A 13,110-nucleotide genomic window follows, 5' to 3' on the forward strand; every position below is an offset into this window, starting at 1 on the left:
GCAGGGAGTGATGGTGACCATGACCCATGGACACTAGGGCCAGTGTCCTCCCGTTAATTAACCAGCTCAGCAGTGTCACAACAGCTGCTGATGGGGGACGGAGGGAATACAGAGGACTGTATGTATCATAGTCCTTTTGAAGAGCATTAAGGTAATATTTTAATTTTTAAATTAAACATAATATATATAGCTCTTAGTATGTACCAGGTGCTTGTTCTAAGTAATTAACAAATATCAAATCATTTAATCCTCATACAACCATATTAGATATTGTCACTCTGGCCCAAATCACACAGCTAACAAGCAGCAGAGCAAAGGTTTACACCCGGTCTGGGTCCAGAATCCGTGTTCCAAACAATTATACCAACCTCCTTTTTGATGCACTGTACATCAAAAGCTTTAAATTTTTGCATATCCCTGACCTAGAAATGCCTTTTTAAAGAATTTATCCCAAGAAAATAAGCAGCACCACCCAGGAAGAATTTACATATGAGAATATTCAAGCAGTGGTATAAAGGTAAAAGGTTGGAAACTACCTACATGGGCAACAATGGGGAGAGAATGATTATTGAAGTCATGGCATATTGCAGAGAAGGTAAAAATCACATTTGTGGAGAATTCCTCCCACTACACGGCTTTCCAACGCACCCACAGCTGCACTTAAGACCCACGGGCAGAGGAAAAGCAAGCAGTGGTGGATGTTATGCTCCACGCTGGCACCGGGCCCCATACTATGCCACCATCGTGTACTTTGGTCTCTTTTAATCCAAACTCTACGCATTTACTAGTCCAATTTTACGGATGAACAAAGGGAGGGCCAAGAGGCAGATAAAGGATCCCCAAGTTCACAGAATAAGTGGCAGAGCTCATTTTAGAATGCACATTGCTGATTGCTCTTTCCATTATCAACTTGCTATTTAAATAAACTCATGCGGCCTCATGAAGGGGCCTTTTCTACTTAACTATGCCCCTGCTCTGCCTTGAACAAACCACTCTCAAGAGACTCAGAAGTCAAAATAGTCTGACCTCTTTAAAAACTTACACCATTATACTTACATGGAATTATGCTACAGGTACCAAAAATAGTGGATACTGAGGGACCATAATCTGCTATCAAAAAATTGGTCTTTACCTAATTATCTAGAGAAAATTACCTTAAATGTATGAAAAAATTAATTTATTGAAAGCTGTGTGCCAAATGCTGTTTTAAGCACTTTCCAAATGCTGTATTCTCTCATTTAATTCTCCTTGTAACTGTTAAGGTGGGAATTCTCTTTATTCCCGTTTTACTTGAGGAACAGAAGCAGAGGGATTTAGCAAATTGTCCACGTGGTAGATGAAAACTGGACAGTGGTCAACAACAGAGAAGGAGACCAAGAATCTACAGGGCCGGGGTCTCAGAGGCTGGTTGCCCACACTGCACATTCCTGGAAGCCACAGCTGCTCCCACGAGAAACAGACACGCCCTATGGTTTCATCCAGAGCCTTGCAAGCCTCAGAGCCTTGCTGCCAAGCCTGCCCCTTTCACAGCTCTCATGTACCGTGAGTTGCTTGGCCCATGCCAACTGAGCTCCAGTGGGTCAGCAGGAGGGCACACGATTCAGCACGGTCTCAGGGTAAACCATAGAGGGGCAGGCAGACGCTGCAGAGCCTGGAAATCGCTCTTTGCAAGTAGTGGTGTGCGGGAGGAGTTTGGATAGGGGTGAGAAGACAGATCCCTTTGCTTTGTACTTTGAAAACTCATATCCTAGCACAAATCAAAGCTAAGTTCCTTGGGGGAACTGGACAGCACTCCTTAACAGGACAGACTCCTACAACCTAGACACAACCTCTGCATGATGGTGTGGGCAGTTAGGTCTTTTAGGATTCCGCCCTGCAAGAGACCAAGAGGGAAGGCAGGTAATTAACACTGCGGATGGCGTCCTGGGTTATACATTGGGATGTGAAGTGCTCTAGCACTGGTCCTGCCCTTTACTCAGCACTTTAATCCTGACCTTGGCAGGCAAAATGAAGGGGCTAAGGTGTACATAACCTACAAGACTCTAAGGGCCTAACTTACTTGTGTCTTATCCTTAACAGTTTCCAGAAAAGTCAAACCTTTGCATGCCTGAGCTGGCTAGTGGGTGTGTGTGAATGAGTTCTTAGCAGGAGGCCCCTCACTTGCTTACTGTCTTATCCTAGGGGAAGATGTTATGGACTAAACTGTATACCCCCAAATTCTTAAGTTGGAGCCCTTCCACCACTACCTCAGAATATAACTAACTGTATCTGGGGACACTGCCTTTAAAGAGGTAATTAAGTTAAAATGAGGCCATTAGGATAGATCCTAATCCAACCTGACTCGTATTATAAGAAACGGAGGACAGACAAAGGGACACCAGGGACTGCAGGGCACGGAGAAAAGGCCAAGGAGAGAGGCATCAGAAGAGACCAACCCTGCTGACACCCTGATATTGGATTGCCAGCCTCCAGAACTGTAAGAAAATTAATTTCTGTTGTTGAAGCCTCCCAGATCACAGTATTTTGGTATATAGCAGTCCTAGCAAACTAATACTACAGAGGGTTACATCCACTTTATACTTTAACCACTGCCTACCATGATTCAGAATGATAAGTGAATAAAAAACTCAAAAGGCTCTTTGGTTAATACTTTTAATTACATGATTATAATTATACAATTTCCACTATTCAACATTTCATATAAAACCAGTTACAATACACAAATGTGACAATATGTATCAAACTATATAGATATGCAAAGTTTACATGCCATTATGAAGCTTTATCTTAAAAATACCTTCAGGAAAATAAACATTCATTCAACCAGTTCTCTCAGCTTTATAAAATATGATTAGAAATATACATTTTAATTTAAAAAAATCAAGACAATGATTGATCCAATACTGATTAATCAGTTACATTTTAAAAGTTTTAATAATCTATACATGAGTGCAGGTTAGATAAAAGTCTGCAAATCATTAATATAAAACTGCAGTAATATAATCAGATGAATATATCTGCTGACAGTTAATTCTACTGGGCAATTAAGGAGGCAATTTCCTACACAGATTAGGTGAACTGTCCAGTCAGTTAAACACATCTGTAGTATTTCCACTTAGTGACATGGAGAATACTCAGATTTAGGAGAAAAGGAAGAGCAGCAGCTAGCCTCACAAGGACAGTTTCGGTGGGAAAGAACTATGAAAGAATTAAAATATGTTTTCAAAGTTGTTTGTGATGAGCACTGCTTTCAAAAATGCAATAATCACTTTAAAAACTGTATGAAGAGAAGCAGCTCAGCCACTTTCTGACAAACATCAAAGGAACGCAAGGCCCACTGGTCAAGCAAGGGAAGGGCTCCCGGAGCTCTTGGCATGACGCGGCCCAGAACACCCGACGGTCCAAACGGCTCACCCAAGGGGAGACACATCGCCTCATGAGAACACCTGGGGACTCCTTCAATCTTGTCGGGGCCCAAGAGGTAGAAATCACCCCTGTGAGAGGCGGAGGAGGGCAGGGAAGGAAGTGGGTGGGGGACAGGCTAAGAGGATCGAGTTCACAACAGAAAAATTCTGGAGACTAGAAGAGCGGCGGGCCACTTAGATGCAGCTACATCTTGACAAGTAAGGCTGCTTGTTTTAGTGAGGCACTGCTCAGGATCCATCCCTCTTCACTGACAGGTTAGAGGGATTTCTAGTTTTTCTGTAGCATTACATAATGGAAGTCTGTCTATATGTCTAGGTACCCAGTTTGGCAGACACCCTTCTTTTGGACTGTCCCTAACTCTTGATGGTTTGAGTCCCCAGAAAGCTTCAAGGGCACCTAAAAATATTCATTTCTAATTTTAATTCCAATGGAAACTGTCTTGGTGTACTTTCAAAGTTATTTAAGGCTCTGAAGTTAAAGAAATCTCTCCATCTGACATGCCCTGTTTCATATTCCATAGCAACAAGATCTTCTATAACAAATTAAAAATGAGAATCTGAGAAGATTCTTGGGTATGTTAAAGTTTCAGTTGGGGGCCGGGGGAAGAGTCTACTTTTATTCACAGCAGGAAGAACTTTCCATCAATCAGATCCAGAGACTTCCTAGATTCTAGATGTCCCCAGTACATTTAACACTGTGCTATACAATCCATCTGAAGCACTATCCCAAATTGTGTGTTCCAAGGAATGCTTCTTTAACAAATGACTAGTTTGCTATGACTAATTTCAGTGAACCTGTCAAATACAAGGATTTTTAGAAAGAACCACAGTGACAGCAATTCTAGCTGGAAACTTGAGCAGCCACACAAAAAGGCAATTTGTAAAACAAAAAGTACATTGACGCCCAAGAGACACCAAATGGCTTATTCACTGTGAGGGTGACAGCACATTTACTTGTTCTGACCAGCAAGAACGGTACAGATGGAAGTTTGATTTTCACAACTACCGGGATTATTTATGTAGGAGATGGCCTTTAAAAGTATAAAGGGAAGAAGAGTTGCCCTGAGAATTCAGTGTTTAATGCCTGGGCACAGCTTGAATATTTAGTATCATCTCCCAGACCAACACAGCAAACAGAAGGTTTCCCCTCCCACTCAAAGCTTAATGAAGAGCTGTCTTCCCTCAGGTAAGTAGGTCTTTGTATTTATGAACTTCCAGGGATAGAAAAGTAGTGTTTTTCTGAGGTCTAGTCCTGATGTTTAAAAGCTGGCATGGCCCTCATGGTGCCCAATGAGGACAAGCTGCTTGTTTGGCCAAACAATGGCGTCTTCCATCTCCCCTCAAAACTAGGCAACCTTACAATTTACTCCAAGAGAGTAAATACCGAAATAGATCCACCGTCTTCTAATAACTTTCTGCATTAACAGACTTTAATCTGTTTATTCCAACCATTCCTTATTCTTCATATTTGTATTTAAAAGGCAGCTTTTTAAAAATGGAATTGCCTACTGACCTGATTCACTCATCTTATAACGTGAAGGCATTTTGCCTTTTAATAGTGTATCATCTCCCCATTCTCCAAACTAGGACAGGCAAACACTGGTTAACAATAACTAAACCATTCACTTCTTATGGAAGTAACCAAGATGATTACAAATATTTTTTTCTTTTGGGTCCCATTTTTTTTTTTTTTAGCAGCAAATAAATTCTGTTTTGTGATTGTTTTACATTACAGACTCTGCTGTGTTTCTGTGGGGTTGAGGGGAGAAGGCACTCTGCAAAGAGTTATTAGTTGTATTCCCTAACCAAAGGCAACAGTGAGTTTCTTATTTACAAACAACTGAAATCCAGATACGAATAACTGTCACTGAAACCAAAGGGTGTGTGAATGGCCTTGGGTCATTCACATAACAAAAAAAATCCACAATGCTACAGAGAAAGACCCTAACAAAGTAACTTTTTAAAAAAGTCACCATTATTTGGGATCACTGTTTCCAGGGGAAACACCAACAGTGTGGGGTTTTTTCCTGCATGGAAGGAAATATGATTTTAATTTGTATGACTGGGCAACCAAATAGTGGGCAGCCTTGGCATTCTTCAGTCTCGAAATGACAAAGGAATGACTTACAACCATCTTCCAACTCTGAAGCCAGTTTCCCCTCCTGAGTCTTCTAAAGCTACTATTAACATTCTCTTGAAAGCTTTAGGTTACCAAAGTACCGCAACATGCAACAGTCTTTAAATGTGGTTTTCACAGATTCTTGTTAATAAAGCACTCTTTGGTGGAAGACAAGCAGCTTGGGTACTTAACAGAGTTAACATTACAACAGTATTACAAATACTAAAGTGAAGATGATTAAACCAAATAGTATCAAATTACAGAAAGTACCATTTCAGTAATGCTTGTTTTATCTTTATAAATTTTGACACAGGGTGAACAGCAAATAAATAAGTAAAAAACCTCCATCAGACCCTCAATTCTTCTGAAGGCCAGCAGCTAAAATGATTGCCATCACAGGGACACACGTGCACCACACAGACTAGTCAGCTCTCCTGATAACAGAGGGCTTTGATATTTACACCTGAGACTAATTTACAACAGCTTTTTTGTTAAAGACATTTCTATAGAAGGAGAGTTGGGCCCTCTTCAAGTCATTCACTTGTACCCAAACTCATGTAGTTATTTAAATTCCAGTGGACATTTTCTTCATTGAATGAACTTCTTAGGTGGAAAGCAGCTAAGGCTTTTGCAATTCTGTTTTGTTTCCAAATAAATTGTGCTAAAGTCCTGTTGTAGTTTTCTGTTCCTAGAGTCTTCCTTCAGTTCTGGTCACAGGTTTTTACTTAACGCAAGACTGTTTTAGTCCTTGAAATGGAGGGACTACAGGGGAAAAAAGAAAGGATTTTACCATGAAGGTTTTTACGTGTCCCATATGTAGTTATCAAAGACAAGGAAGGCAACATAATAAAAATATTGACATGCTAAAAAGTGTACACTTTGTATAATTCTTTAATGACAGATACTTTGGAAAAGACAGTACAATATCAACCGTAAAGTAAAGACAAACAGGAGAGAAGAGGCAGAGCAGAAAAAGGTTCAGTTCTGCAAAAAATTAAAAAACAATAAAAAAAGAAGGGAGGGCAAAAGCAGCCGAGCAATGAGAGTACCATAATGCCATTAAGGGCATTTGTTGCAAAGCATTCCTTTTCCTTCTTTCCCTCTGAGGAATCAGGCTGTGGGAAAAGTGGAAAGAACGAAAAGATAAAGAAGTGTTACTTGATTATTTCCAAAGCCAGAAGTCGGTCACAGAAAAAGCTGGGGCACAGCAAGCAGTGTCCAGTTTAGCAGAGCGCAGCAGGCACCCCGCACCTGCTCCCACCTTGCTCCACACTGCTGCACAGCTGCAAGGGGACAGCCGCCGACCCTTTTCTGTTCGTGAATAATTGACCTACATTGATCTTCACCCTACCTCCTTTCTTTCCTTCCCCAACTGATCACTTTAACTTTCAACTAAATAGCAACTTTCAGAGAACAACTAAAGCAAAAGAAAAGAGAGAAACCAGTTCCAATCTGGAGGTGAGCCTCACTTGGATGATGATAATGGTGCTCTATCAGAGCAGCTCAGCTGAATCAAACATTTAGTTTTCCGAGACCCCAATAGAGTATTGAGTATAAAGGTCCAGGTTAGTTGGTGGAGCCAACAGGGAAAATATCTGAAATTTCAAAGGGAGATTAATATTTTAAAAGAACAGAGGTAACCAGCATAAAAGAGTATTTAGATACAACATTCTGGGGCTTCTACAGTGATATAGTTTTTAAACATAATGGCAATGACAAAGAATTAAAGCCCAGAGGTGATGGAACAGACACTGAGATCTGAGACTCTAAGGAACAAGAAGCAGTGACAGGTATGACGATGGCAAACGTCACAAATGAGAAGACTTAAAAAGCCAAAGTCCTAAATGTAGTTACGCCAACTGAAGGGCTTGTGAAGAGACTCATGGTTTCAGAGGCTGAAGAAAGAGCCTGAGCATTTATCTTCCTCCAAACTATGAATAATTAGGTACAAAATACCCCAAAGCAATGAACATTGGTTTGGTTTGGCAGGTGGAGCAGAAAGTGATGGTTCCCAATGATGCAACTTGGAATAAAAAAGGCACTTATACATGACAGTTTTCTTAGAAAACAAATGAAGTTATAATTTTTTTAAAAAAGAAACAAAAGACTGCCCCAAAGAAACAGCATAAGCTTACAGAAACATGCACTCAATGGGTGAGCAGTGTAAAGACATGAACCAAATTGAATGACATCAAATGAGGTGGCTACAGGTTCTCAATCGGAGGCTCGATGATGAAATGTTCGAGACTCATTCTCAGGGAGCTCTTCAGAGTTGATACAACAACACTGAAAAATGGGCCAATTCTATTTAGCTGGTTCTTCAGTGGATTAATGATTAAAACAGAAACATGAAAATGGGTTTCTAGCTCTAACAGGAAGTGGGAGGTGTAGAAGCCCATTAATTTACTTCTCTGGACTTAAGGAAGGGGATGAGGACGGTGCTACACAGACCCCTCTCAGCACCCCATCCGCCACCAGACACTCCAGTGTTTCCGTGCCTGAACTGCCACAGCTGCGCCAGAGCAGAGCTTGTCACCCACAATTTAAGCTTAGATGTGGCTAATGTTCAATGGATACATGGGAGAATAATCAATCACCTGCCATGAGAGAAACATGGTGGCAATTCTCCCCAACAACAAATACTTATGCCAACACTCCTATTTTTTCATTCTCCAAATAACTGCTCTTTTAACATGTTTGTGGAAAAGTTCTTCAAAGATGTAAAGCCTCTCAGTAAACTGTCAAAAATCAAAAGAGACAAATCAATGGAAAGTGAATTTTGGTGAGGTCTTCATCCTGGAAAGCCTCGAAGAGTAGAATAGAACATGGAAGTGAAAGGTCAAGTTCTATGGCACAATAGGGATGATGATGATGACGTACAAACAACATCAACCTGCAAGAGAGAAGGCCTCACAAATGGGAATGACAGCAGACTGGCAACCCTGGCTCCTTGCAAGTGTTTATGAATGTACACGGAAATGGTGTAAAAATGGTGTACTATTTTGTGTGTGCATGTGTGTGTGTGTATTGCTGTTAAAAGAAAAGATTTCTATTCAATACTTTAAAATTACTCAACAATCTTAGCTCATATTGTTTTGTCCTGAATCAGATTATGTACAATTGTGTTAATTCTCTCACTACCCTCCAACCAAAAACGAATACTATCCCATAGGACAAAAACTTCAGGCTACACCTTGGGTGCTGACTCCCATTATTTCCTAGAGGCAGGGAATGGGACCTGTGCATAACATATTTGCCTTTCTCTTGTGAGCTGTATGTGGTCACAGTTCAGGTGATGTCAATACAGGCCAAAGCCCAGAAAGAGGTAAAGGAGACCCGGCATGGAGGGCGTGGTTAAAAGCACTGTGAAACCCAATTAACTCTCGTTGTTTTACTTCTTTGCCCCTCCAAATCTCTGAAAGTCCATTTCAGAATTTAAAAGAAGTCTTTTTAGTTTTCAGCACTATCCCGAATGCCTGAAAACTGCTTTCTTTGGGCCATTTCAATATTTGGTCAAGCTATTCAGTCTGAACTCTACTTTAGAGCCCTCAAAGCAACAAGTCCAGGGACCTCAGGCAGATGCTCACCGCAATCAGGAACCACCTCTGCTGAGAAGCACAAGTTTAGATCACTAGACAAGACCTAGATGGAAAAACTGCCATAGGGCCACACCCTAAGAGGAACGGGGTGTGACCGGGCAAATGCAGTCCCGGCTCCAGGACTCTAGCCAACTCCTCTGAAACCTGCAGAGCGCCATCCAGAAAAGCAGAAAGCAGAATTAAATGTGCAAAACACACTCGGCTGTGATAGAAGTCTGAAAAGAATATGTCCATTCAAAACATGTCTAACTATCATCAACAGCAATTCCTTTATTTGAATTTTTAATAATTTAATTTACATAAAAGTGTCAAAGTTAAAAAACCTCGCATTTCCCCTCATTTATTGTAGAAAAGTTAGAAAAAAAGAAAATGATGAAAAAAAGAAAAAAAATCCCCAAATGTCCTACTAACCAGAAGAACTGTTAGTGTTATGGCATATTTTTCCTTTATCTTACTTCTCTACATATATATTGGGTTGGCCAAAAAGTTCTTTTGGGTTTTTGGGTAAGATGTTACAGAAAAACCCGAACGAACTTTTTGGCCAACCCAATAGAAATGTCCACATCTATAAATATTTAAGCTTATAAATATTTACACATCTATACACTTTTACACATATATATATAAAGTATATTTTACATTTACAAAATTAGAGCAATACTTCATAATTTTTATGTGTAGCCCTTTTCACTTATTGCTCCATGAGCAATTAACCCAGGTCATTAACTTTCCTTTGAAAACATGACTCTCGATTCATTTGGCAGAATTCATCAATCATTTCCTATTTCTTACTATTATAAATAACACTCTGATATTATGTTATAATGTACCTAAATCTGACTTTTTGTCAGTATTTCTCTAACATTCTTCTCAGTGAATTAGAGTAAAACGAGTATGAATATTTGATACCTTTCTAATGAAAAGTTTTAAACCCTAAAATCATGAGTCAGTGCCCAATTCTCAAATACTTGTATTGAGGCACTATCACGTTCTCAGGCAAGTAAAAGATTGTAGTAAAACTGTACAAAAGAATCAGCAAAGAAGGAGAGTGGCAGAATGGAACAATTCCTTACAAAAGCAAAATACACAGAGCACTCTAGATTGTCAGTGAGTCCCCCACGACACAGGCTGCCGTGGGACTGCACCGGAGACTACCTTAGCACTGAAGGTCAACGCAGGCCCAAAGCCTCAAAGATCTGAGGGCAGGGAAGTCAAAAAGAAGCAAGGAAAACTGTGAAGGACGTTTTAAAGTCTGGTTCAGATTATCTTCAGGTTGCTTGTGGTCTCTATAAGACGACACTGTGCCCTGAGCACAGTACTGTCATGCTCAGGACCGCATGGGTTGCCAGCTCAAGGCAAAGATACACAAACACAAAAAAGGTGCCTGCCTGCCTATCCCTCCTGAGATGATAGGAAGTGGGCAATCTGCTCTCCCCTAAAAGGGGATCTGTTTTTGGAATATGTTAAAAATGAAATGTCTCAGTTCATGATAAACAACCAAAAACAATGGTGAGTAATGGATTTGGTCACAGAACATGTCATTTTTTTGTGAAAGCCTCTATTAATGAAGGAAGTGAAAGATGCTGGGCCAGAAAGTGAAAAAGCTAGCGCCCTTGGGTATATATAGACTGTGGACAAGAGGATAGTCGCTAGGTAAAGAAGGATCCCAAACTCACGAGAGTTCTCATTTTTCCACCATCACACTTATTTGAAACTAATTCTCCAACAATTATGCTGGATCTGATACACAGACAGAAAGATTTCCTCCAAGTCCTGACAGAGAGCTTTGGAAGTTCTTAATTTAAGAACTTAGAAGTACAGCATTCTCAACATTCCCATATTATGACCCAGAGACCACATTTCCAGTGTTGAGAATCACCTCTGTAAAAAAAACAAAACAAAACCCCAAATTAAAATGGTCCAGATTGTCTTAGATGATGAACAAGTCAAACATTTTTGATTAATTTCCTGCCACAGGGACTCTGCTTTCTCCTGTCTTCATCTCTATCTCCAGAAGATTAAACTGGAAAACCAATGCTTAGAACATTTCAGAAGAGTAGGATTCTTTTCTCACCTTTTAAAACTGCTTTTTCTTGAAGCAGATCTGGTGGTTCTTTTAGTAATGCCTGCACTGCCAGAAATGTTAGGTTCAGATGTTTTACAGCTCTGAACACTGGACTGAAGAATTACTCTGAAAACAGTTGGAAAAAGATAACATTATATTCACTGAAGCAATGTGCAAATACTTGACAGAGGAAGGCACTTTTGCACTTTAGTGCAAATTATTTTCTTGAGAACGGACAGGATTTTCCATAAACACATTTGCCAAAAAAAAAATTTGAAACACACTTTTACATCAAGGTCTTTTGAAATAAAGCATCTCATTTCCCTATGAAGGTTTACACAAAGATAACCAAAGAACTTTGCTTTTGGAAAATGAAATGACCTGGCATGTTAAGCAATTCCCACACCAAAGAAATCAATCAGTAAGACAAATTTTTGTGCCCCAAAGTAAAAATAAATTCTCAGAATTCTAGCATGAAAACAAGAAATCATTTAAAAGCCCCAAATTCTAAAGACTACAAATATAAATATATATACAGTATTCACTCTTCAGAGCTGGAAGTACAAGCAATAGACATCAAATCAACAGTAATTTTTTATAACATTTCAAATTTTAGAAGTATGTTCAAACAGAATTTTTTGGGCTGGCTTACAACCACTTACGAAGTCACCCAGTACCATTAAAGTGAAGCTGTTTAAATTTTGTGAAACTTGATTTAATTAAACTCTAGACATCTCAAGGAACTGAGACCTATGGGAGTAGACTGCCCAGGAGGCAAATTCATGAATCAGAAAGAACACTCTCAGATAAAGCCCACACAGAATACCTGTTCAAAAGTAGAGGGTGTTTTAAAATTCCTCACTGAATTGTCAGAGGGACAACAGCAGAAAACACCAAAAAATTTTACAAGCAATTTTTTTCTTCAAGAGATAATGACTAAAACACTGAACTGCATACATACACATTTACATATACTCAACTTTTATTTATCTGTGAGAGAAAATACTTTAAAAAGCTTTCTCCTCTCATATCCAAACATAAAGGTGAGATAGCCAACAACAACTTACCAGAACCCAGCTCATGCGTAAAAAGAAACCATTACAACGAACTATTAGTCAGTCCTACCTCCTATGCCTGTGTTAACACCACATTAGTTAATAACCAAAGCCAGGTCCTTAAAATGTAGTAAATTCTTATAATCTTAATATTACTCAAACCATAGGATATTCAACATTTAGTAAAATACTAACTTCTCATCACTAAAATAACAATGGGTTGTACTGCACCAGAGCAGAAGTCTGGAGGTCAGTGGTTTTCGAGCCATTTGGGGGAGAGGAGTAGAAGGCTGAGGGAGGGGAACTCCTAGCCTAGCTGTTTCTCTTTATCCAAGAACCATTTCTGAAAGCCTTATGAATCAGGCCTTCAATCTCACTGAGGGAAACTGATCCTGGGTAAATGAGCCAATGCTTGATTCAGGATTTCTGATAAAGTTTTATCATCCTAAATGCTGACTGTTTTAACAAAATAGAAAATGTATATGCAGACATAATTATATTATCGAAGAGGGTACCAACTGCCCTGGCATATAAATTCTATCCTTGAAAACAAGGATTTATTTTTAAATTCTTTCTGATTTTATAAAGTGAAGAGGAAATATTTAGTTGTCTCTGTTAAGAATGTGAATCTAGAATTTTTCATTAAAAAAAACAAACTGCAATGCTTCCATTGCTATTTCTAAGGCCCAGGGCTTTGTGCTGCCACTACTGTCCCGAGGCCTCTCACCCACTCAGTGAGGTTCATGAGTTTTATCTCCATTTTTTACAAATGGAGAAAATGAGACTCCTGTTGGCTTTTTTTTGAAATACAACATCTACTTTTCAAATAATCTGAGGTCACTTATGG

General features: G+C 39.5%; 1 protein-coding gene across 3 annotated transcripts in view; it reads right to left on the minus strand.

Annotated features, from left to right (window-relative positions):
- Positions 1–5,825: 5,825 nt before the first annotated feature.
- CDC14B (cell division cycle 14B) overlaps positions 5,826–13,110 on the minus strand; it is a 103,665-nt gene continuing 96,380 nt past the window's right edge. For 2 of the 3 annotated variants that reach the window (XM_061199309.1, XM_061199311.1), the window contains exons 13-14: positions 11,218–11,334; positions 5,826–6,306 (exon numbers count right to left, since the gene is read on the minus strand). In XM_061199309.1, the coding sequence (XP_061055292.1) occupies positions 6,270–6,306; positions 11,218–11,334 (154 nt within the window). In that variant the 3' untranslated portion in view covers positions 5,826–6,269. The remainder of the gene's footprint in view (positions 6,307–11,217; positions 11,335–13,110) is intronic. The other variant, XM_061199312.1, reaches the window with a different exon arrangement.

The sequence above is a fragment of the Eubalaena glacialis genome, chromosome 9 (genome assembly GCF_028564815.1).
Source record: "Eubalaena glacialis isolate mEubGla1 chromosome 9, mEubGla1.1.hap2.+ XY, whole genome shotgun sequence".
Classification (NCBI taxonomy): Eukaryota; Metazoa; Chordata; class Mammalia; order Artiodactyla; family Balaenidae; genus Eubalaena; species Eubalaena glacialis.